The following is a 26,437-nucleotide window of genomic DNA, read 5'->3' as shown; positions in this document are numbered from 1 at the left end:
TGTTGTAAGCTACCCTGCTCCCTTTCCTGAGCCACCAGAGCAGCTAAAGCATACTAATCACACACCACAATGCCCACAGCAACTCAATCTGGTAAAGAAAAAACAGAAAAACTAAACATAACACTGAAGTCACATTTGCCTCTGTGGTGTATCGCTAGTGGCTCTGTCCCTGTCTACCAATGTAGCCCCAGGACTCCAATCAGTCATCAGATGCTCCATCTCCACTTGAATCACATGATGCCCCGTGTTGTTTTTTAATTGTTACTTGCACATTCTCACATTTTCTATCCCAAGGCCCTTTAGTTTTCACTTCGCCTCTGTGTTGGCTCCATCCTGTTGTGGTTGGTTCTCTCAAAGTTTCATGGATGAGGTCTCCGGGTGGGCTGTTACACAACCAATTACATAATACTTTCTTCAAGCCACTGCCATTCTATGACAATTAGATGTGCTCTAATAAGGAAACACATGGGAACTGGCTAATTTCATCAAGAAACACAATATTAATAAAGGCAATAGCTCGTAAAAACTAGATTGTTCTGTAATCATTACACTGATAATTTTTCATAAACAAGCACAGCAAAACATGAAAAATTATTGAATTATTACTTGCAAAAGTTCAGTCAGGGAGACAAAACTTTTCATGCTTAGGGTGTAATTTTTCTTTCTCACCCTGCCATTCACTCCTTGTACCTTCTCCATAACCTATGATCTTAGATAGATAGATAGATAGATAGATAGATAGATAGATAGATAGATAGATACTGGAACTACAGTTGAGGAGATAACCATGGAGGAAGTGTAACCTATGATCAGCATTGTCACTCTCACTTTTTTTGAGGACCCCCAGAGAACCACTGGATTAAGTCATGCTCAAAACATGTAGAATATTGTTATTTGATGGTATGGTGCAGCCATAAAAACATGAAATTGTGGGTCTGAATATTTCAATTAGTATAAACATTATACAGCTTTAAGTGCTAGAACAAGCTACAGTTCTTCTTTCCTTGATTGCTTACTGTCAGGCAGTCAGTGTGGAATAAGTAGACCAACCAACCCTGCTATTTATGGGGAAATATGTATGTATTTTATATTAAACTAAAATTAAATTTGTGAAGACAGCTAATGGAAGAAAAGGAGCATGAAGTCAGAAATTAAACTGAAATCTTGCTGTGGTTTGTAAGGGGCTTTGAGGCGTCAACTGTATTATGGCCTTGTATTAAAGCCACTAGACCAGGGGTGTCAAACATACGGACCAAGGCCCACCAAAGGAGCTAAACTGGCCCTCTAGATGACTTTACACACCTAATGTTGATGCATTTGTGAAGGCTGGGAGTTTTCAGGAGCAATTTAAACAGTGGATAGATACTTCATGTAAAATGCTGCCTCAGAGGCTTTTCAAACTGACCAGAATACAGCTCTCTGAACTAACAATTAACTTACTGTGGTCATATTTAAATATATTGAACATCATGCAGAATATTGTCAGCGAGCAGCTTCAGTATAAAATAATCTGTATCAGACTTCTATTTTAAAAACAATATTAGTGGAATCCTGCTGCCCTGGCACTGTCAAAACTTCAGACTGTAAATGATTTGTAAAGCAGAGGATGACTTAACCTGCATCTTCAATAGCTTCCTCTTTAGTGGAAAATTATGAAAAAAATGCACATGTAATGAAAGTGAGTAATAGACTGACTAAATGTGGAAAAACTGAGACATACTGCTGAATTTGAGCAAATTTTTCTGAGGGTATTGCGGGCTGTTCATCATTTGTTTTTATAAATGGATGAACGTTTTCAGATTGTACTTCTTCACACAAAAAGGGAAATATTTGAAGGGGTTATTATTTATAGGTTATTATGCAGTATGTGGCCCCTGAACTAAAATGAGTCGGGCACCCCTGCACTAGACACATGTTTACGCGCCTGATGCAAAGCACCGTGATGTAACACGTGAAGCCCCGCCTCCGGGCGCGGGATGACTTTAAATGCGACCACCCCTTCTCACTACATCACAGCAAGGAAACGACTTGGTGAAGCAGGTTCCCGCGATTTGTAGGTTTGTGCGCTCAGAAAGCAAAGGACACCATGTCCTACACTAAATTCGTAGCAGCTCTTGTGAGAGCGAATCAAGGCAATGTCGGCAAAATACGCATATCAGCTGGAAGATGTCGGTCCACAGTGGCATCCACCAAGAGCCAGGAGGAGAAAGATCAGCAGATAGATGGGTGCACCGTGGTGGAGGCTGTGCCCGTTGAGCTCATCAGCGAGACCAAAAATGTGAAAAACACGCAGTTAAGTAAAATCCACATTGATTTCGACAACACGGAGGAAGCCTACAAGAGCAAGCGCAACATTGAGCTGCTGCGGAGCCTGCTGGTGTTCAAGCTTTGTACCATTGACGTCCTCGTTGAGAAAAACAAACAGGTGAGCTGCTGATGTTGTTCAGAAGTTAACCTTTTGATTTAAGAACAAAAAAGTCTCCTTACCTTTAATTTTGATGAGATACTGTAAATGTATAACGTGTGCGTAATGTATGCGTAATAATTAAGGAAACAGGCAAGTAAGATGATTCATGCATGTAATGTAGGATGCACTACTGAGAGAACAACTTCTTGTCCTTGTTTTGGTTTCAGTTGATAGATCTGAGCAGGAAGTTGCTGGGTCAGTGGATGTTTGAGAAGATGATGAAGATGACCTTCTATGGTCAGTTTGTGGCCGGAGAGGACCACAACTCCATCAAACCTCTGATTCAGAAGAACGAGGCGTTTGGTGTGGGGGCAGTTTTGGACTACAGTGTTGAGGAGGACCTGACACAAGAGGAGGCAGAGAAGAAGGAAATGGAGTAAGTCATGTTTGCATCAGTAGGCTACTTTCTCATTAAGATTCAGGCTCACTGTGAAATGTTAAGATGCTTTAAACCAAGCACAGTTAATCAGTTCCAACTCTAATGTATGCCGTATGTGCACTAGATGATTCACAAGTTATGCAACATACTTAACTTAAAAGACCTATTGAGTCAGGTTTGTTTGTTTAGCCCAGTATCACCTGCCCCATGACACAGCCAATAAGTTTGCAGGAAGGAGTTTGAACAGGCCATTTTAAGAGTGACTACCCACCCCCACCTCGCTCCTCTGCACGCATGGTTGTAACAGGAGCTGCACACTGGGTAGACTGGACTGGGCACACTGGAATAAAAAAAAAATGTTGCAATGAATAGATATACGATAATAATACCTTTACGGTGGCATCATTATGATAAATCCACTTAAAGTTGTTTTATATTAAAACAACTAGCATACTTACATTTAGTCATTGCCTTTACACCAAAGCATTCAGGATGTTTTTTACACGTGATTTGGCACATTATCCTTGGCTCTGTGACTGTGCAGCACATACTACACTGTAGGCCTCACTAGCTAATTTAAGCCTTGGACGGGGTGGTGGGTTAAACCAAACATCATGCAGGTATATGCTTGTTAAGGGAAGTTTCACAGATCAAACATGTGGCACTGATACTTGAAATACAGGTTACAAGTCTGGTCGGCTCCCTTTAGTGTGATACTTTTCTCTCACAGGTGCCTGCAGTCTTAGTCGTCCATCTGTAAATTATCTTCTGACTCCTTTATTTACATTACAGCATTCCAATAAATTATAGCTCAATATAGTTCATTCTTATCTTATCACCTCAGGTGTGGCTACCGTCATGTTCCTTATCAAATTAACATGAGTCACACATGGCACAGAATGTTTCATTCCAGTGAAGAGACTGTAAACAGACTGTATTTCATCTCCAGTGGGCAAACAGTGCTTCCCCCTTATTGGTTGGCTAGGACCAACACCTCTCTTTTGATTGGCTGTGCTGCTTGTTCAGAAGGGGAATGTACCACCTGCAAGAGCAGCCAGCCTTTTAGAGTAATGTGCTACATCAGTACTGTGCCAGATCCTTTCATGGGGCACAAACACGGAAGTGTTACGCAACGCACTGAGGAGGAAATGAGCTTTTTTTTTTTTTTAAACCAAGGATTATCACGCTGAGCCCAAGACGTACACACGCTGAAGTGAATGGAAACACATTTTTGTTTTTAAAAATCTTATCAATTCACAGAGAGAAAAGACTGTTAGGTCCATGATGAAGACAGCACAGTGAACACAGTGGTTTGATTGTACTCTGATAAATCTCTCATGTCACAACACGTCCAGAAATGGAGGCCATTATCCTCTCGTGTGAAGAGCTTTCAGCAAGACTGGTTAGATGACATTTGCCTTTCTTCAACGTAGGCAAGGCAGCTTTATTCGTACAGCACATTTCATACACCAGAGCAATTCAAAGTGCTTTACAGAGCAATAAAACATAATAAAAGATACAGAATTACAATAAAAGAGTAAAGAGATAATATAAAAGAAAAGAAAAAGTAATACTTATAAGATGAATAAATAAATATGTTAAAAAGATAATTTTGAGAGGACATTTAAAAACAATTATAGAGAATAGAAAATAAATAGTAATATAAATAAATAAAGTACTTGAATAATAGAAATTACAGTGCCGTGCAAGAAATTAATAAATATTTGATTTAATAAAAGGCAGCCGCAAACCAAACAGATATGTCTTCAACCTTGATTTAAAAGATATGTGGTGCATAATATCTAAACGCTGCTTCTGGGGACACAAAGCAGACCAGTCCCAGAGGACCTGAGAGGTCTGGGTGGTTCATATTGTAGCAGAAGGTCTGAAATGTATTTGGGCCCTAAACCATTCAGCGCTTTGTCTATTCTCAGACAGACAGAACTGGATTGGTGTGATATACTTTAGACATGGAAACTTTTCCCCCATCTTTTTAACACCGTTCAAAATGGTGTTCCTTCCCACGCTCACTGTTTGCATACTATCTGGTTAATTAAACGATGTAAGTGATATGCGACGTTATAACACGGAGAGAAAATAGAGACGCTAGAATCTTGTTTTTATTTACTGTGTAGGAAAGTAAACTATTTTATGTTCTGATGTCATCCTGTTCTTCTTTTTCAGCTCGTGTGTGTCTGAAGCAGAGAAAGAAAGCCCAGGTTTGTATATACGTTAAAAAATAACTGATCTATTGCATGTAACATAGTGTATCTGTTCAATATCCATATGTGTTACACAACCAGCCACTGCATGCTTCACTGACTGCACAGTCAGCTCGCAATTGGTTAGACTGAACAACTGCTTTGCTTTGATATTCAGTTGCTTCAGCTTGACCTTACTGCAACACCAGTCTAGTCAAGTGTCAAGTGTTGGTATGGCAAGTCATGAGGCCATGTGCTCTAGCCTGCAGAGTACTGGTTATATCTGGATTTAGTGGGGTCTGAAGTGTCTAGTGCAGCGAGGACATGACAAGACACGTTCATGGCTCCTGTTAGAGGGTTAATGTGCTTTCTCTGGTCTTATTTTAAAGTCTGATGTGATCAAAATGTTATATTTTAATGGCAAACAGCAATTTCTTGATATGTTCTTAGTATGACATGCTCTGGCAGTAATATGAAAACAAAAGCTTGCAGGATTAAAACAGCTCTTTTGACTACTTTTAATCTCTTGAAAACATTAGTATATTTTGTTTTTCCTATAATATCTGAATATTATAGCTTAAATTGTCTCATTGATAAAAAGGCAATGGAGACATTTAACTCCCAGTGAGCTCCCAATTACTAGTAGTCCAAAATACAAAATTATATAAAGGATAAAAATGCTATAAGTTGGTGGTTATTTTCCACGTCAAGCAGCTGATGTCTCCTTCATTCCCTCCAGATGCTGATCATCGTGAGAAGAAGTACAAGGCCCATCGTCAGTTTGGAGACAGGCGTGGAGGGGTTACCAGCGCTCGTACCTACTTTTACGCAGATGAGAACAAATGTGACAGCCAAATGGAGACATTCATAAACTGCATTAGAGCCTCTGGTAAGTAGTCAGGCTTCTGAGGGAGTAATTGAGAAACATAATATGTTAGTTTGGATATTATTAATGGCTATACAAGCCCAAACTATAGTGAAAAATATACCAAATTAAATGGGTGTGGAGTCATAAAACACAGAGAGACATAAAATGTTTTATCAATTTCAGGTGGAGCCTCAGCTGATGGATTTTCTGCTATCAAAATGACTGCCCTGGGACGCCCTCAGTTCCTTGTAAGTTTTACTTCATGTCTTCAATATAAAGTCAAAGATTCAGATTTTAGATAACAGTATGAATGGCATTGATTGGCAACAACAGTGCTGCTAGATCTAACAACAACAAACCACACAGCAATTATTACGGGGTAATAGGTTAATGAAACATTAGCTGTTTATCTCTTTATGGTTTTGAGTCAGTGCCAGTGGATCAGTATGGTCATAGGTTCACATTAAGAGACAAGAGGGAGACTGTGTCAGGTCTTAACTTTCTCAGACAAAAGTTAAGTATGATTCAAATGCAGTATTATGATTTGATTGTTTATGAATTGGTGTGCGTTTGAACAGCTCCAGTTTTCAGAGGTTCTGGTGAAATGGAGACAGTTCTTTAACGTCCTCGCAGCACAACAGGGAAAATCTGAGATGATGGTTTTGGAGCAGAAGCTGGAGCTGGAGGAACTCAAGGTGTGTTTTGCCTTTGGCGTCTAATGCAGGTTCATGCATGTTCATCCATAACTGGTGTCCTGAAATAACGTGTAATTGTTTCGTAGATGTTCTGAAGTTATGACTTTAAGAGCCATGTCCTTATTTCTTTGTAGGAAAGTTTGACAAAGATGGGTGTTGGAGCCAAGGATGACATAGAGAATTGGTTTACTGGAGAGAAGCTGGGTTTGTCAGGGTAGGTCAGCATTTGCTTTTGTTATGAATACATCCACACTGTAGCCCGTGGCCTTCTTGAATCCCTGTGTAGTCAGTTGGAAAACAAAGTGTTAACATATTTTAATATACATTTTCTCACATCTTATTGCCAGAACGATAGATCTGCTGGACTGGAACAGTCTAATAAACGACACAACGACAATCTCCAACCTGCTCATGGTGCCAAACCTGGAGGTGAGTCATGTAAATATTTAGCGGTGTTCCCAGAATCTGAGAAGGGAAATAAATGCACAGACTGTGGCAGTTCAGTAAATGTTGCCCATGTACGTCGTCCTCATAATCTCATAATTTCTGATGTTTCCTGTACCCTGAGACGTGTATGATAAACACAGAAGGCCTTAATATCATCTTTAAAAGGGCGTGTTTTCAGCAGTGATACAGCATTTGAGAGCAGACACCCATTTTTGGTGATCATTTTCTAGTTCATACTTCTTAAACTGCATTTCAGACTCATCATTTTTATAGATAAATGTTATTATATGGTAAAGTAGCAGATAGTGATGTAAATGAATTAATAAAATAGATGTTAGCAAGACAACAGTGTTTGTCTCCCCATTTGAACTTGGACTTCTTTGACATATTGTGGGGGCAAGTTGATATATATCATAGCAGACATAGGTCTTCTTCAACAATATAATAACCAGGGCAATATCATATCCTTTCCCCAGAAGAACACAACATAATTTGGGACACACAGTGCTCCATACATTTCTGCATAGTTGGTATGAGTCCAGTTATAATGCACATGTTAATGTAGCCAGTTCTAGTGAGGGCAGTTGTCTGATTGAAAAGGGACACTGGACAAAATGGCAGAGGCACTCATGCTGCTCTCATCCTAACTCACCCAACCCCCACTCTGCCTGCCACACACTGATATAGTTAGTGGGGTTACCCTGATCATAATGGCTTTGAAAGGAGATGCTAAACAATTCAATGTTTTGTGTGTTGCTTTGCAGACAGGCCATCTGGAGCCTTTGTTGAACAAGTTCACAGCGGAGGAGGAGAGGCAGATGAAGAGAATGCTGCAGAGAGTGGACGTTCTGGCCAAGGTGAAGATAGGAAATCAAATAAACCAGAAGTGAATTGTGTTTGCTGAAGTGACGAATCTGTTTGTCTTGCAAATGAGAGCTAATGATTAGTGTCACTTTTAGAGCTTGTAAACTATAAATATTCTTTCCAGCATGCTGTGGAGAATGGAGTAAGGCTAATGGTGGACGCCGAGCAGACGTACTTCCAACCAGCTATCAGTCGCCTGACACTGGAAATGCAGAGGATATTCAACAGAGAAAAGCCAATCATTTTCAACACCTATCAGTGTTACCTCAAGGTAAGACCACAGTTTCTCATCACATCTATTCGTGACAATTTTTAGATCTACAAGACTCTTACCTTATCCTTAGACATTAGGGATGGGAATTGATAACATTGTAGATTTTTTTTATTGATTCTGCTTATCAGTTTGATTCTTAATTGATTCCGGATCAACACTCTGTGTGGAAAAAGTAGGCCTACACAGGTTTACAGCATCAGCGGCACCAGTGTGTCTGTCATCATCTAACGTGGATGAGATAAGACAATATTCGTACAGCATTCGTACATTCAGTGGCACTTTTCATGGAGTGTTGAACACATAGCATTCCTGGACTTTAATCCATGTTGCGTAGACAGATGTTTGAGCATGTTGCTGGTGTTTCCACCCTTTCTTGAAATTATAATTTGATTGACATTACAAGCACTGTCGTCATCTCTCCACATAAAAAGAAGCCACGCTTTAGGCTGTGACTCCTTAACGTTGAAAGATACCAGCAGTCTAGACACACGGGTTTGGCGTCATTGTTTTACAGAGCACAACTATTGTAATAACATGCAGGCACTGACAGAAGTAACTGATAAGCTCAGAGGCATGTGATGTCTATGTTTGTGAATGTGGAGCCAGTTCTTGATGCCCATCCCTAGGAATCATCACAACTGACTTCTTACCCTGCACTGTAAGGATGATTTGAAATAGTGATATCCTTTTATGTTTTTTAATTCTCCTAGGAAGCCTATGACAATGTAACCGTGGATGTTGAGCTGTCGCGACGGGAGGGCTGGTACTTTGGTGCCAAACTGGTTCGTGGAGCCTACATGTACCAAGAGAGAGACAGGGCCAAAGAGATTGGCTACGAAGACCCAATAAACCCAGACTATGAGAGCACCAACAGGATGTATCACAAGTGAGTTTTCAGTTGTTATCAAGACCCTTGGTGGCTTTGCTACAACATGTCTAAATCCTAACCATCCGTCTTGTCGTTCGTCCAGGTGTTTGGAGTATGTGCTGGAGGAGATCGAACACAGCAGGAAAGCAAATATCATGGTTGCAACTCACAACGAGGACACGGTTAAATTCACCCTAGAAAAGTACGTATTATCTCAGGCCTGCATGACAACTTCAAACTTCCATTTGGCATGTACCATGGGCAAAGTGTTTGAACACAAAAGCCTTAAACCTCTCATTTACGGATTAGGCTTAATGGTTTAAACCAATGCTCAGGATGTTGAGTTCAGTGAAACATATTCTTTGTTAACTTTCCAAACCATTTCAAGGCTTTACAGAATGAGATTGTCACATGAAGGCTTGAATGCCACTCTCCAGCTCTTATTATGTAACAGCTCTGTAATGTACTTTTTTTCTGTTTTTTCAGGATGAATGAAATGGGCCTGTCTCCCACTGAGAATAAAGTTTACTTTGGACAGCTGCTCGGCATGTGTGACCAGATCAGCTTCCCGCTAGGTATGTTGCCCTCCAGCTCTGATTCTAAAAGTAAACAGCGAGTTATGGAATCACGGAGGCTTACATCACAGAGTCATGTGGTCAGAGAGGCTCCACTGACACGTAGTCCCTTTACGCGTCAGCTTTTCGACACTCACACGGCTACTGACATTACAGATATTCTGTCCAATCTATTGATATCTTGGGAGCAAACAACTCCAGGTTCTCAGTGTCCTTATTACCAAAGCTCAGCACGCTATCAGTCTGCACAGAAACACATCACCATGCAAAGGGTTAGAGGTACACATTCAAGAAAACAGTCAGTATACGTCTATGCATAGTAGCTCTTTGTTTCTCTGTATAAAAACTCTCAACCGTCAGTCTAAATGTATTATGTAAGTGAGATACAGAAGACAAATAGGTAACATTTCAACCTCATGATTAAAATTGTTAATGCCATAGCAGCCTTAACCTTCCCTCCACTAGTGAGACATACTGGCTGGTTTGACCTTGTCATATCGCTTGATATGTAATATCAAAACCCTGTTTTTACCTATCAGTGTTATCTCAATACATTTAATCACCACAAGTACATTTCTAAATAAAGTAAATAATGTTTTAAAGGAACAGTGTGCAAGATGTCGGAAGATTTAGTGACATCTAGTGGTAAGGATTGCAGATTGCAGCCAGTTGAAACATTTCTTGATTAGAATTCTTTCAGTGTTGTTGCTGTTGTTCAGGAGGTTTTAACGTGAGCCTAATTATCTGCAGAGGTCTCTTCCTCTCCAAAACAAACAGACCAGGTGATTAAAACCAGTAAAAACACTGAATAAAGCAGTTTCATGTTAAAAAAATAAGTGTTTTTCCAATGATCTCATTCCCGAGGGGCTGCTAACTATGGTGGCAAATGGCCCTATCTTGAGCCAGTATTTAGTTGTCCATTCTGGGCTTCCGTAGAAACATTTTGGTGCAACATGGTGGACTTCGTGGACGAGTACCCGCTACCTATGTAGATATAAATGGCTCATTCTATGGTAACGAAAACACAACAAGTCTTATTTTCAGGTGATCATACACTAAAGAAAACATACTTATAATATTATATTCCATTTCTGACAGTATATCCCCCTAAATCCTACACACTGGACCTTTAATTTACAGAGTAAACACTGAGTCAGTTTTGACAGCAAGTGTCTTTGTAGCACAGTTAACTTTATGAACTCATGTCAGCTCAATGTGTATGTTGGACATACCAGCTAAACACATGGAATGGAGATAGTGGATATTGATTCATGTTTTTCTGCTCTGTGTTGAAATTAGGCCAAGCTGGTTTCCCCGTCTACAAGTACGTTCCATATGGCCCAGTCAATGAGGTCATTCCTTACCTGTCTCGCCGTGCTCAAGAGAACCGCGGCTTCATGAAGGGATCCCAGAGAGAGCGCAGCCTGCTGTGGACTGAGCTGAAACGCAGGATGCTGGGCGGACAGATTTTCTACAAGCCTGTCTATTGAGGCACAGGACCACAACATACTAAGTGCGGTACACCTGTAATCATTCCACCATCTTAACCAGCTAACTGCTCCCTGTAGAGGAAGATTCATGTCCTTCCTTGGCTTGTTAGGCTGCACAATATGGAGGAAGGTTTTGCCATTTCACTGACAGATATTTTATGTGTTGTATGGTTTGCGATGTTCATTTTAGCAGTATATTTAATACAGGAGTCTTTAAAACATCACCACAGTGTTACATTGTGGAGATGTTTGTGCTGCTGCGTTAAGAAGAGCTGATTTAGTTTTTTGTCTGAATCATAAGTTGTTTATTTAACTCATCAGAATCAACACATTTACTCCTTTTTTAAAGAACTTTTGCAAATATTTATGCTTCTAAACACTGATCCTTTCTGACATATAGCATGGAATTATTCAGTAGAGGCTAAGAAAAGTTTATGTGTATATATGGTTACCAAAGGTGGCTTACTTGTATATAAATATAGAGCATTTGCCCTGTGCTTTGTCATGGTACGTTTTGTCCAGTGTTAACTTAATTTTATGTAACTGTCACTTAAAGTGCCTCATGATTGTTTTCATAAGATTAACTGGAAGCAATCAGCGACTGTACAACTTAGGTTTGTTTATGTACACTCCTCTGACGCCTGCACGTTGATGTTCCTAAGGGTAAGAGCAGATGAATTGTTAAGTTTTACAAAATGAAACACACAGTTTCTAATTGTAAATTGTTAAGGTTAATGTGTTGTGGATGTGTGGAAATGAGCCAGCCACCTGTGACGTGGAAATGACTGTTTGCAGTACCAAATCCTCATTTTGCCTCTGACAAAACAAACTCCATTTACTGTCTACTGAGTGGTACGAGGCTGAAGAGTGACTCAGTGTGATCCATTTCAGTGGATCATTCACGTCTAGTGTGCTCTTATACTTGACAAGTGCCAGATGGCCCCGACGACATAATTGTCTGAAATAAAGAGCATCTCCTGCTCGTCAAACAGAGGCAGATGTTCAAATCAGAAAACCAGGAACTGTTACGCCCCATGTACCAAAATGTTCCAAAAACATGCTGCGGTTACTGCTGTGAATTTCGAGGAAAACTGCCCCCAAGTATTCTGAGAACACCTGCGCTGTTGCATAAGCTGCACTGGAGGAGAAGTGGCCTGTGAGGTTAATTTGTTTTGGTAGGGAAGATTTCAGAAAGACTGGTTGTGTCAGTATCTCTGGTTTCAGTGCTGCCCAGTGGAGTCCTCCTCAAAACCTGAAAGGTTTTGGAATGAATGTATTATAAATTGATAAGTTGTTTTCTGAGGACTGGAAATGAATACTGTAAAATTTTCTTACACCTTTGTAAAAGGCATTGAACTAAAACAATGAATCCTTTTTGTAAAGTTAAATAAAATGTACAGGGTGTTTTGGGACATGACAAAAGTCAGTAGTCTTAAAGTAGGTCTGTGTGCCGTTGTGACATAAGTTCTAATGCTTGTATTTCACCCTACAGCAGTGTTGCCATGAGAATTTGACATAAAGTCATAAAAACATAATGTCAAGTCAAATTTTAACACCATCAGAATAATCAAGTTGCCCTTATGGTGTGGATGGTTGAGTTTTTGAGTGGTAACCTGGTAACACTGAGTCATTTCAAGTATTTTAGTAGAAATACTGGTTTTATTTGAGTGCATTTCAAGTTGTTCTTTTTAGTTTTCCTCATTCATCACTGCTGTATTACTATACCACATTTTGTACAGTTGTAATATACATGTAATTTTTGATTAACACAATAAAATACTGTTGACATTAAAAGCATGTGTTGGAAGTTAATTTGAACAGCACTGAGCTGTAAATATGTTAAGTTTTTGTTCAAATAAACACAAGAAATTTGTGCTCTAGAAAAGGATCAGCACTCAGTGAATAACCTCCTAAGCCCTATGATAAGCTATTATGGCAAGGCTTAACTATACAGACCAGTGAGCAGTGATAACTAACATGTCTTTGGGGTCATCGGGTGGGAACCTCCTTTCACCAGTGTTTCGTCTAGTTGGTCCCACAACACCTCCAGGAGGCTAGACAGTGATCTCTGGCGTCCCAGAGACACTCCCCTAATGCCAGGTCTCATTGCTCCCTGCACTGACCCAACAACCTCCTTTACCTTACTTACACATGGCTTTCTCAGCCCAAACAGCACTGCCACCTCCAACAAACCCAGGCTCCGTTGATGCGAACACCAGGTAGCGACCGTGCCGATACTACCTTTCCTAGCACATTCACCATACTCTATTTCACATGCTACATATCACAACTCCAATATAAGCTAAAGTTAAAGGAGATAGAGAAGATAAACTCACAGGCTTTCTCAGCCCAAACAGCACTGCCACCTTCAACAAACCCAGTCTCCGTTGATGCGAGCTCCAGGTAGTGACCGTGCACATTCACCATACCCTATTTCAAGTTAACGTTAAATTGTTGGGGAGGATTTGTGGAGTTGGAAAACTCAGAGGTTGCATACAAGAGATAAGATAATATAATAATTCATTCTTCCCGCGAAGGGGAAATTTGCTACATTACAGCAGCAACGAGATTGAGAGTGCAAACAGGAAGCATCGGTAGAAAAAATACAAAGCAATATACAAGCACATAAAATAAGTTAACTATACAAAAATGAGCAAGGATAAGGAGGCATCAAAAAGAAGGAGAATATAATAAAGAAACAGACTGAATGGTTGATTTTACATTATTGACCAATGGAAGTATAGATATTGCAGTTTAACAACACTGATATTGCACCTGAGTGATTGATTGTGAGCAGTAAAAAAATAAAAGCAAGATACAATGTTAAATAGACCAGCTGAGTGGCAGAATTTACATTATTGCATGTATCAAGTGTAGATATCTCACAGTAAATACAGATACAGATATTGTACATGAGTGATGATTGAATATTGTTGATACAGTATTATATTTAAGACAGTCTTTGCTGCTTTAAAGTTTTACAACTCCATCCGCTGCCCTAACTATAGCACCCCAGACTGGATCAACACAACCCTTATCTTCTTTCGTAGTGACATAGCTGTGGTTGTCCTCCCTGACGTAATCTGATGTCAGTGACATCAACAACTACGCTCACTGTCACACAGATGCCAGTGAGCTCCCTGTGTCAAATCGATGTGACCTGCTAGATTAGGGTTGATAAAGCCCTGATCTAACAGGTAAAAGATAAAGGCCTACTTCAATTCTTTAAGCAGATTTTTCACGCAACAATCTGTCATGGTTACAACAGTTGTGTAGAGATGTAGCATTCAGCAGACGCCTATTTTACAGACCAATTCAGCCTCTGTGGGAGGAGAGTTTACATCTGACTTCTTTCAGCCCTCACAGCCAATGAGATATGGCTTCAGGTGTGTGTCCAGTACTCCGAACAATAGAGGGTTCTCTTTCACCTGGTAGCAAATCCTCATAACGACACTTCTGATGCTGTCATCTGCAGGTAAATAACGCTCTTTGCTCGTTTGTCTTCCACACATATGTTCACTTGTTGTATCTGTGATTTGGCATGTCGTTTATACCCAGGTTGTTTTGATACTCACAAGAAGTTTTGATTTTCTTAATGGGTCATAAGAATTGTTATTTCAAGTGAAGGCATGTTTTATATGATTTAATCAATTTGTCTTTTATAACTGCGGCTGCTCTGTGAGACGTACATACGACTCTCATCAAATGTAACAAATCGACTACATATATGACTGTCAGCTTTGTCAGAAGTCAGAGCTGGTATGCAAACTGACGCACATTGTCCACATGACATGAAGCGTAAGCATCTGTCTCGTGTCAAACATTTGATATTTAGACATTTGCACTATGAGCACTATGCTGTTTTACGGTGCTTGTGTCTCAGCTGTGTTTTGCATGTGCCTCTTTTGTGTTTCTATTTCTGCTGTTTCTGCTGTGAAGGTAAGTTAAGCACCGTAAACATGTTTATGGTGTAAACATGGGGGCTGTGGTTTTATCTGACAGAAAGAATGATGCAGCAGTTTTCTTGCTTATCTGTTATCTCCTCTTTTCTCATTCTACCGTTTATCATGTAGATTTTCTTTTAAACTCATCTGTGAAAAACATTAAATTCAAATGGGTCAGGTGCGCTTTCTGTAAATACATAATAATGACTGAGCTGTATTGGGGGATGAGGTGAGGTAAGAGGGTAATTAGGTGGCCCGTGTGCAAGGATTGCTGCAGGGAATTACTACTGTTTATGAGCTTTGTGTAGCTGCTCGTTGAGTGTGTGAGAACACAACAGTTACACAGCAAAATCAAGCAAGGTGTGCAGGAGTGTAACTTATGTGGGGGGGGGGGCACACTTTTTGAGAAGGCAGTATTGGGATCTAATGTCACATAAACACACAGCACCCGCTCAAGCTCCCAGTCCCCCATCCAAATCCCCCTTCCCTCTCCTCTCGTGCTCACTCAAAGCGATTCTGCAGCCAGAAGCTCAGCAGAAACATTACCAATGTCCAAGTGGCTGCGGCTCAAGAGGCAGAGCGGGCTGTCCAGTACTCAGAATATCAGTATTTCAGTCCCTGGCTCCTCCAGCCTACGTGTCAAAGTAATCTTGGACAAGACACTGAACTCCAAACTGAGTGTGTGAGAATGTTGGTGGCCCCTCGTAGCCTTGGCCTTGTGAATGTGTCAATGTTGCATGTAATGTAGAAGCACTTTGAGGGATGGGAAGCCTAGAGAGGTGCTAGCCACATGCAAACCCCTAGCTAATGTTACGTTATGAATATTCCTAGGAAGATCATGTTGGAACATCGATACCGCTTTGTAAATGTCTTCACTGTCTTGTCTTTTTAATGTCATTTTCAGGCTCCTGTTTTGGTGTTAATGATGTCTGGTATCAAAAGAAAGAAGTGTACACTTTTAACATGGAGGACAGTTTTCTGGGTTTTATTGACCAACATCATGCTGCTGCTGTATTGCCTGACGAACACAATCCAAGTAAAGATCAGGTAAAGATTGTAAAAGACAGCATTATTTTATTGTGTCAAGTCTGTTATGTGTTTGCTGATCCATATGTTTTATTCACAGGGGCTCAAAACAAGACACGTGTCCTCTCAGTATGGCCAAATTTTTAAAGAAAAATGTGAGCACACCTTCTCAGAGCAGAGAAGCGTGCTCCCCCGCATTCAACATCATGTTCATGAAGACCCATAAAACTGCCAGCAGCACCATACTCAACATCCTCTTCAGATTTGGAGAAAAGCACAAGCTTAAATTCGCCTTCCCCGATGGGCGCAACGACTTCTTCTACCCGTCGCCTTTCCTGTGCTCCCAGGTGAAGGACTACAGGCCTGGAGACTGTTTCAACATTGTTTGTAACCACATGCGCTTCGACCATCAGGAAGTAGCCAAGCTCCTGCCTTCAGACGCTGTGTACATCACCATCCTACGTGACCCAGTGGATCTCTTTGAGTCGTCCTTCCACTATTATCACAGAGCGGTTCCTCTCACGTGGAGGATCAATGGAGAGAACAAACTGGCGGAGTTTCTAAACAGTCCTCAGACCTTCTACAGCCCAGAGGCCTTTAACTCATTCTACCTTAAAAATCTGCTCTCTTTTGACTTTGGTTTTGATAACAATCTGGAGGCCGATGATCCTCGTGTAATCAGGAATATTCATAACTTATCGAAACGTTTTGATCTGGTTCTCGTAGCAGAATATTTCGAGGAGTCTCTTATCCTGCTTAAGGACACACTGTGTTGGACCATGGAGGACATACTATACTTTAAACTCAATGCTCGCAGGAGCTCATCTATATCTCGTCTTACCTCTGAGCTGAGAGCCAAAGCTTTACAGTGGAACGGAGCTGACTGGAGACTCTATCAGCACTTTAATGCTACCTTCTGGGCCAGAGTGGAGGCGTACGGGAGAGACAGAATGGAACAGGAGGTAAACGAGCTGAGGAGACGAAACGCTGAGATGAGGGCCATCTGTATCGAGGATGGAGGTGCAGTTGAAGCCCAGAACATTCAGGACAGACGCTTCCTGCCCTGGCAGCCAGTTGGAGAGTCTTCAATTCTCGGATATAACGTGAAAAAAAATATTGATTCGAGATTCAGGACAATCTGTGAAAAAATGCTCACACCTGAAATACAGTACTTGTCAGAGCTGGGCGTGAGCCTGTGGCTTACTAGACTGTGGGGTTGGTTTAAGGATACTGTTTTTAGTTTGACTTGAATTATGACATTTACAGTGAAAACTTTGTAATTTATCCTACAACATGTGTGTTTTTCAGTTTTCTTCTGAACAATGCATCCATAACATTACTTAAGATGTGTCACCTAGAAGCTTTATTACCCTTCGGCACCTCAGACACCTCCATTCATAACGTCTTGGCCATAATTGCTCCTCGCAGTTTGTTCTATCTTTCATCATTGTACACTCCATAAAGATAATGTGTTTACACTCTTTTAAAACTGGCATGAAGAGTAAACAGTAAGACTCCCCTATGCACCTAAGTTGTAAATGTCTGCAGCTGATACTCGCCTCCATGGTAAGGTTTACATAGTTACTGCTCCAGCAATGTTGCGCAAAGCTTATTTGCTTGATTTTCCACTGCAAGAACAAATGTTTCCTCACCCTGGTGCAAATTTTCCATTGAACCCTGAGGAATGAAATCAGGGCGTGCCATCTATCACTAAGCAATCAGCTACTATGTTGTTGAGAGTGGTTCTTGTAATTCAGTGGGACGGGCAATGCTAGTGTGCCCCCTAGAGGCCTGAGGCTCAGGTGCAGTTTTATGCAATGAATTTGAATGGCTGTGGCCTTGCCTGACCCTGTCAGTCCAGTTTACATGTCTTCATCATCAGCAGTAAGGATGGTTTGACATGGCAAAACTTTTTATGTGGGTACATTTTAATTTCAATTTAGGCATAAGCCAATGATAAGTGATTTTTTTTGGTAAAAGGTGGCAGCTACTTTTTGCTAGTTTGGCCAGGCCAGTATAAGCCATACTTTTGACTGATAGCCTTAGATTTCCAACACCATCTTATACCTTGACCTGCAGGTTAATCTGAATGAGCTTCATCATTTCATGCCAAAGGAAAAGTTGAGTTTAACAATTTAATTTTCTTTTCATTGCAATATTTGTGGTGCATATAGACATTTTTATAACCCATCTCTAATGAAGATTGTCTTCCCATACAAATATAAAATGTCACCCTTGAGCTTAAGATTCCGTATTATGTATGTACTTGAAGCTAATACAGCAGGCACATCTAACTGCAGAGACCTTATGTACAGTATTGTGTGCACAAGGAATCATTGTTAAGGCTCATACACTGATTACCGGTATCACTGAAATCTGCCAGCCTGGTTGTCCTGTTTTGTTTTTTTTGTAAATGATTTTTGTTGTAAACTTGCTTGGAAATATGCTATGTAAACAAAGGGTGTATTTATAACTATTATATTATTTTTTACTTATTTATCATATGTAGGCTTACTTTTTTTGGTTGTAATATAGTAGATGTGGAAACAATGAGCACTTGTCTGTCCTCACACCATTCTGTGGCATTTTTGTCTCAGAATCCAGCCGTAGCCTTTGCTGCTTCTTAAATGTTCCTTTTTTTTACCATCTCTAGCCTCTAAATAATGTCCCTTTTCATTCAGGTGATTTTTGTACAGAACATGTACTTGTATGTATGCGGCCCATTGTGATAAATGCCATGTAACTTGATTTCTAAGCTTCCACCTTGTGTTACGTGTTCATTTTCTTGGTGAAAAATATTGCAAGGTTGTTAATGACAGTGACAAAGCATGATTTTGTGGTTTAAAGGCACAGCTACAGCAATTTGGAAATACATAATGGTTAAATAGCGAACGCAAAGTGGTGCTTTCATTGGAATACAGTCTTCTGTCTGCCCACTTGGACATTTGAATTCCCTCTGAGCTCAGATACCATGCTGTCATAACACTGCAATTTTGAAATGACATAATAAAAGGTACATAAAAACCTAAAAACAGCCACAGACCTATGAAAAGGACTGCAAGTACCCATCCACTGTATATTTTGAAAAAGCTTGCACACATGCAGTTCAATGGAAACATCAGTTTTACTAGAGATGGGCTGCATTATGCATAGGGTGTATAGGGTGTGTGTTCTGATGAAAATACCACTAAAATTAAATAAAAGCATTACCAAAAATCAAGTAAAATGTGTTGACAATCCTTACACTGACACATGCATGTCATATTCAATATGATAAATTAAAACATGGCAAGATCTTTACGACATTAACATATGTTTAATTTAACCATTTACAATCTTTGAGGGGAACGAAGGCTTTAAAAACAACAACAGGAAGGGTTAGAGGACGAGGTGACAGGAACCATTGCTCCATCTTCATGGTGGTCTGGACAGTCAGTCAGCTCCCACAGGTCCTCCAGTTGCCGCTGCCAGCCTGGGCATGACTATGAGCACATTGTCCATGTTGACTGATGCTTGTTTCAGGTGTGGAGTCCAGAAGAATGGATCAGGGAAGTGTGTCAACAGTTGCACTTTAGCCTTAGGTAACCCCGCGGCGTCCTATTCCTCGTCTTGGTTCTCGTAGTTGTGTTTGATGTGTTTCCATAGTTTCTTTAATAAAGCACATATTGGACAACGTTAGACATTTCCCGTGAGCACATAGATTATATCAGCAAGCAGTTGTAAAATGACGCGACTGTTCCTCTTAGCGGGCAAGCTAGGTTAGCTAATGCTAACGCCGCTTCGCCCTCTGCGTACAAGGTCAGGATAAAACAAGCATTAAAACACCAAGAAGACGCACTTACCCCGCGATTCATTTGCTCAAAAATCGCGTCGCCACCTTGGTCAAATATTCGCTCAAAGAAGACCGCTCCAACCATGATGGTTATAGCGAAAGTAGACGTTCTCCTGAAGAGCAGATTGTAGACGGACTTTGCCAGCGCCATGTTGGTGGAATAACGCAGTGCGCAGGACCGGAAGCTGAGTCAAAATGCTTCGCTTTTCGCTTTGTGACCCTGCAAAGATACCGTATGTAAGTATTTCCTTTTTGCTACTAACGTTAGTTAACTGCAAACTGTACGTGGTCTTCTTTAAAAAGCAAACATCTTAGAAGGATCGCATTGTTTCGCCAATGGTTTGTGCTATTTCCAGTTTAAATTCAGTAAACATAGGGATTGAAAGCAAACCTTAATTCGTTGGGCAATAACATTGACTGTAAAAAAAAATAGCATGCGAGCTAACGTTAGCTAACTATCCAACGCTAACAACGCTACAAGCGAACACTGAGTAATCTGGGGGAGTAATTGCCCGAGCATCAAACTACTGGTTTACATACTCAGCATATATCTAAACAGTATAATACCTTAAGAATTTGATATTTAGAGTAAGACAGGAAGTCACACCAAGGCAAAAATAAATGCACCTCCATAACTAAACCATTAGATGGCAGCAAAAGGTGGCTGCCATTTCCACTTGTCCTTGTTTATCCTATTGCTGATGTTCCTTGTGTTCTTGATATCAGGCTGGATCCAGTTTGTGCCTCTCATGCAATCTTTTTTTTTTGGTCCTAGACCAAATCTGTAATTACATGTGGGACTTTCACATAAATACAAACGTATTTGATGTGAAAGTAAACAAACAAATGAGACCAGAAATGTTTTATGCAAATCCAAGCAACCCTGCTTTGATAGGGAAGTCTCAAATGTCAAAATAGATCAATACTAGGACCATGATTAGGCCTGATTAGGTCTGTTATGTACTTCGTACTGTTTTTTCTCCAAAGGATTAGTTGATTAATTGATAAATGAATTGACTGAGATGAATTTATGAATACTTAATCTTGTTTAGATTTGAGGGTTTGCTGCTGTTTTATATTACTTTAAAACATCTTTGGGTTTTAGACTTTTGGGCAGTCAGACAAAACAAACCACAATTTGAAGATGTTGTCTTGGATCATGGGAAACTGTAAATTTGCATTTTTTAATGTTTCCTGCTTTATTTTGTATCTATTAATCACAGAAATAATCATCAATGACAGTCTCTTTGACTAAACACCTCTTTTTGTTTTAGAAAAGCCTTTGTCTCATTTTGTGCATAATGGAACACAACATGGCAATGCTCTCTCAGCTGATGTTGTATCATACTGAAACTATTTTGGTCAGCGCAGCTATTCCCTCACCATGTGTTGATAGAGCGGTTATTTACTGCAAATGTGTTTCATTTCTGTTCACTGTCTTTCAGTGATTTAAAAGGTGACATCTTGCTGGTTTTAGCACATAGCCTGCACCATGGGGAAGAGATACTACTGTGACTACTGCGACCGGTCCTTTCAGGACAACATGCATAACAGGAAAAAACATCTGAATGGTGTTCAGCATCACCGAGCCAAAAAAGCCTGGTATGACTATTTCAGAGGTGAGCCTTGCAATTTGTCCTTTGATGTCTAGGATGTGGTCACAATAAAAATCTAATTTCATGCTTTCTTTTTATGACATGATGTGTTTAGTGTAAATGCGTTTAAACTAGACAGTGATCCTGCATGTTTTATTGAACTATTGAAAATGCTAGTCTTAAACCTATTTGTGAGATTTTGATTAATGAATTAAGCATGCTTACATTTCGTTATACCATCTTGGCTGCCCACCTGTTAACTTTATTATGGAAGATTATAGAAACAACCATGGACAACACTGTCATTTTTCTTTGCCAAGACTCTTCAGCCATTCTGTATGACGAGCAAACAAAGAAACCCTGCAGGAAGTTTCTCCAAAAAGGTAACAGAATGCTTAAATGATACAGCTATCCCATAATCAGGAAATTATATTGAACACCTTTTTGTTACCCTCATTTTTTCCCTGGTTTTTATTTGCAGGAATTTGTGATTTTGGCCCAAACTGCAGGTTTTCCCACATGTCTGAAGAGGATCTGTTTAATTTAAAAAGACAGGTGGAAGGTAAGCTGAAACCAAAGGTTAGAGCTGTCTACCTTGTCATTTACACCTTTTTAAATGAACATCACAGCCACCCAAAGCAATATGCCACACATATCATTTGCAAATTTAATAGTACTATCTAAAATATTCTTTCAGCATTGCACTCACGTCACAGATGATCATCATATTCCAGATTGTTAAAAGCTCAAATGTAATGCTGCAGATGGTGCATCTGAAACAAACTCAGAAAAAAGAAAGCACTCCAAGCACCTTGGGTCAGCACTTTCTCATGCACTCCCTAAAAGAAACCTAATAGTATACAAGTAGAAAGTGTCAAGAACATTTTGTGCAGAAGACTGTGTGGATTGGGATATGTTGACAGGAGTGAGCTATAATTTATTTCAGATGAGAGAAGGCACAGAGAGGGCTCTGTAGACAGAAAGATACCCGGGCGAAGCATCGAAGAATGGCTCTCCAGAAGAGAAAAGAAGCAAACTGCCCTCAGTATTAAAGGGTATGCACTTTCCTTTTTGTTTCAACACTTACTCACACATGGTTAGCATCGCTAATGGTTATTCCTGTTGATTTAGAATTCAACTGCTCAATTATTTATCCCTGCAGAGATCGGGAAAATAAGGAAGACAGCGAAGAGGGCCAAGAAGAAAGTGAAATACTTCAACAGCTCCTCTCCATCCCTGACCTTCCACCCTCTCTCTTACCGCCTCCTCCAGGCGGATGGAAAGTCACAGAGAACACAGAGTGGGGGTGAAAGATTTCCACATCACTGTAAAGTGGATATGTGACATTAATAGGAGGAGGAATGGCATAGAATAGATTTATGTTCGTATTGGAAGGTTTGTCAGTTTGAAATGAAGTTTTAAGTTGAGTCCAAAAGGAGATTGTTGCCATTTCTCTTCCTCAAGAGTGAACATTTTGTGTGCCGTACACTATAGGTCCTGTCTGTTTCATGAAAAATAATTTTTAATTTATTACATTTTACTTAAGATGTCAAGTTTCTTGAGTAAGAATTACATGTAACATTAAAAAATAGCTGATTTAAAATGAGTAAAAGTTTGTATTTACACACATTTTTAAAACACAATAAAAGTAAATCTGAGATTAACGATTCCCACACAAGCAGTGCATAATAATCCTCATAACTGACATTTTGGCAGTGTGTTGTTGATTGCTCCACCAATCTGGAGTCGAGTGCCTTTACTGTGAAACTCCTCTGAGGAGTTACATTTGATGTCGTGCAGTCCCAAAAGGAGCGGAGGATTGCTGAGCAGATGGAAATAATTTTTTGTTTATTTTTAATCCTCTGCTGCGTCACCGGGGGAGTCACTGATCTGACTGCATTTTATTTGTAACCCAGCCAACTGAAAACACCATTTTACTTCCTAAATAGTAAAGGTTGCAAACTAATGATCTGGATTAAGCTTCATAATGAAAGTTTTTCTTAGATAGAAAGTTTGTTGAGACACTATTATAAATAAGCCTCATGTAGATCCCTTGGATTTGTGACTAAGCTATGTATAATTGTCACTGGCCTTTTAAAGTCCTCTAATAGGTTATTCCTCATAACTGGGCTTATGCTGAGATATATATACTTGTACCTAATGCAGTGTTTACAGCAGAATCCTCATTAAACGGCTGTGAGTATTCTTTCTGTTGTGTATCATTTTCTCTAACTTGCACTCTGCTTTCTTGGCCAGAATATGTCTGACTTTAACTTAATTTAACCTAAGTACATGCTTAGTTAAAGGTACCATAGTAGTGCCATGGAGCAGCAAGGACACGTGCACATCCAGCCTTGGTTTCAGGCTATTCTGCTCTTCAACAATTGGTGGCGATAATAAGGAAACCAACAGAGCAAAGTGCCAAACAAAGACAGCACACAAGAAGACTGACAAAAGCAAAAATGGATGTTAACATTGAATGATTTTATGAACATATAAAAATCAGCTTTAAAATGTTAAATGAGGAAGTAAATGCACACGTTTGTAAGATCTCAAGGATATGCAGTGCATTTTGGTGAGAGACACGAAATGAAAACAACTCCTCGTAGTTCACAAGAAAACACCATATAAAGTACCTTTAAAGGAGTTAGCAGTTAGGGTTAAGGACTGAAACTTCTACTGTGTGCCATGTGTGTACAAGAACTACGGTGACCATGTTGTTCTACAGTAGCCCAGAATGGACAAACCAAACACTGTCTCTGTCTCCAAGAATGGAAATGACCCTATCTAGAGACAGTGTTTGGTTTGTCCATTCTGGGCTACTGTAGAACAACATGGTGGGCTCAGTGGAGGAGGACCAGCTCCACATGTAGAAATAAACAGCTCATTCTAAAGCCCAGTTCAGACCAATCACTCACAACGAAATCAAACTATTTTAGAACGTTGCAGAGAAAAGTTGCAGCAGTGTGAACTGACTGTTTGAGCTCGACTAAAGCCAGCTGACAGTGTCACCTGCAACTCAGCTGGTCAAATTGCTGGCAGCTGGTTTTAGAACATGAGGCATGTCACCTCTTTCTACAGCCAATCAGCTTGTAGTGAAGTCCGCTGGTCAAGTCAAAATGGCCGCACACGACATGTTTGCTTGCTGTTCAGGTGCTCCTTCCCCACTGAGCCCTTTGTCTCCGTCCTCACGTGTGCTGGTGGCGGACAGTAGGTTGCTGTTGCTCACTGTATGTGCTTATGCCCCGCCCACACACATTCTCACTGACTAACTAATTGCCGCTGCTAACTTATTATTGCGGCAGTAGCTCAGTCCATAGGGACTTGGGTTGGGAACCGGAGGGTCGCCTGCTCAAGTCCCCGTCCGGACCAAATATGGAGCGTGGACTGGTGGCTGGAGAGGTGCCAGTTCACCTCCTGGGCACTGCTGAGGTGCCCTTGAGCAAGGCACCGAACCCCCCAACCGCTCAGGGCGCATGACCAAGGCAGCCCCCTCACTCTGACATCTCTCCACTCTGTGCATGTATAGGTCCTGTTTGTGCATGTGGACCTGTGTGTTAATGACGAAAGAGTGAAAAAAATGAATTTCCCCTCAGGGGGATTAATAAAGTATACAAAAATAAAAAAAAATATTATGAATACAGTCCATCTGATGCTCATTTTGTTTCTGTTTTTGCCGTTTCATCACCACTACAAATGCAGCTGTAGCCAGTATCACACTATCACTATCCCCACTCATATTTTAAGAAGCTACATATTATATTCAGCCACAACATAAGTCTGAAAAGCTGGAAATCAGAACAGAGGTACATAGAGTTGTTGCATAGAGATGACACACTGTCTCATCTAGTTGCATTGGTGTGAACCGGCAGGTTTTTTTGAACGTTGCAGAACGGCACATTGCAAGTAGCTGCCTGTTTCAACTTGTCTCGGTGTGAGTCTTTGGTCTGAACTGGGATTCAGGTAAGGAAAACATCATTCTAATTTTCAGGTGATTATGAACTAATGAGGACATATTCCTGAATTTATATGCTATTTTTTACCAATAGACGTCCCTTAATCCCACACACTGGACCTTTAAGTAAAGGCTAGGCTATAAAAATGGCAAGTTCAGTAACATAGTTTAAGATGTATTTATGCGGTGCACGTGTGGCCGTATATATACTGCAGGATCCTTATCATATATACAGGTGTATGCTGTACACTAAAGAAACTGTCACCACGTCTCCTTGCCCCAGATATAATCTTCTCATAACTACTTCATGTCCATCTCTGCTGTGCTCGCCACCCACTTGTGTTAGCCCTTAAAACTAATTAAGTGTGCATGTTTTATTTCCCTCAAGTATTTTACTTCAAAGCTCGGGTGTGTGCGTACATGCCACTACATGAAGTGCATCACTATACGGCTATAACCAAGTGGTCTTTCCTTTGCAGGCTGTGTGCTGTGCTCTGTTACTAATGCGTGCTCAACATGCCAGATGCTGCACCGTCAGGGCCGTCACACCATCAGATCCTGACAGTTTCTCCTCGCCGCTTCTCAAAGTGTTGAATGAAGAATGGATTCAGAATATCAGTGGAGAGCATCCCTACTGGGATCTGCTCTTCTTTTCTTGGTGTTTGTGTCAACTATGTTGTGTAAATATGCCCAGTAAATGTTCCTTTTTTTGAGATTCGTTCTTTGATTTACAACCAATGCCACATATAAAAAGAAAAAACAAACAGCAGGTTCATTTTTAGTGCCTTTGTTTTTATTGGACTACATGCATCTAGACACCACTTACATTAGTGTATAACTGATGCAGTAACCTCTACATGTGCAATAACAGTTACAGAAATAAAACTGCTGGATTTTCTCCGTCTAGACGTTAAAATTACTCGTAATGTCACACAGCTGGATGATACAAATATTAAC

General features: G+C 40.3%; 4 protein-coding genes across 5 annotated transcripts; 3 read left to right on the top strand and 1 right to left on the bottom strand.

Moving 5' to 3' along the window:
• Positions 1-1,899: 1,899 nt before the first annotated feature.
• prodha (proline dehydrogenase (oxidase) 1a) lies at positions 1,900-12,922 on the top strand. The gene is made up of 14 exons (XM_050052427.1): positions 1,900-2,425; positions 2,635-2,843; positions 5,031-5,065; positions 5,787-5,936; positions 6,099-6,163; positions 6,494-6,610; positions 6,745-6,824; positions 6,958-7,039; positions 7,822-7,914; positions 8,046-8,192; positions 8,906-9,081; positions 9,167-9,265; positions 9,550-9,638; positions 10,938-12,922. Exons 1-14 carry the CDS (start codon positions 2,087-2,089, stop codon positions 11,126-11,128), a joined length of 1,872 nt encoding a protein of 623 aa, XP_049908384.1. The 5' UTR covers positions 1,900-2,086; the 3' UTR covers positions 11,129-12,922.
• A 543-nt stretch (positions 12,923-13,465) lies between these two features.
• On the top strand, positions 13,466-19,244 carry gal3st1b (galactose-3-O-sulfotransferase 1b). Its single transcript, XM_050053311.1, has 3 exons — positions 13,466-14,603; positions 15,977-16,119; positions 16,199-19,244. The coding sequence occupies exons 2-3, from the start codon at positions 15,995-15,997 to the stop codon at positions 17,346-17,348; spliced, it is 1,275 nt and encodes a 424-aa protein (XP_049909268.1). The 5' UTR covers positions 13,466-14,603; positions 15,977-15,994; the 3' UTR covers positions 17,349-19,244.
• A 150-nt stretch (positions 19,245-19,394) lies between these two features.
• LOC126395673 (cytochrome b-c1 complex subunit 9) lies at positions 19,395-20,123 on the bottom strand. The gene is made up of 2 exons (XM_050053315.1): positions 19,941-20,123; positions 19,395-19,746 (listed from the first exon to the last, which is right to left on the bottom strand). Exons 1-2 carry the CDS (start codon positions 20,079-20,081, stop codon positions 19,696-19,698), a joined length of 192 nt encoding a protein of 63 aa, XP_049909272.1. The 5' UTR covers positions 20,082-20,123; the 3' UTR covers positions 19,395-19,695.
• zmat5 (zinc finger, matrin-type 5) lies at positions 20,067-23,732 on the top strand. Of its 2 annotated transcripts, none has more exons than XM_050053314.1 (6): positions 20,067-20,167; positions 21,376-21,549; positions 21,846-21,908; positions 22,007-22,087; positions 22,472-22,580; positions 22,688-23,732. In XM_050053314.1, exons 2-6 carry the CDS (start codon positions 21,423-21,425, stop codon positions 22,833-22,835), a joined length of 528 nt encoding a protein of 175 aa, XP_049909271.1. In that variant the 5' UTR covers positions 20,067-20,167; positions 21,376-21,422; the 3' UTR covers positions 22,836-23,732. The 2 variants fall into 2 exon arrangements, with proteins under 2 accessions (XP_049909271.1, XP_049909269.1); XM_050053312.1 differs by having other exon boundaries at positions 20,157-20,269.
• Positions 23,733-26,437: the final 2,705 nt, after the last annotated feature.

Source organism: Epinephelus moara, chromosome 9, assembly GCF_006386435.1.
Source record: "Epinephelus moara isolate mb chromosome 9, YSFRI_EMoa_1.0, whole genome shotgun sequence".
NCBI lineage: Eukaryota > Metazoa > Chordata > Actinopteri > Perciformes > Serranidae > Epinephelus > Epinephelus moara.
This window is presented reverse-complemented; position numbering and strand designations above follow the sequence as displayed.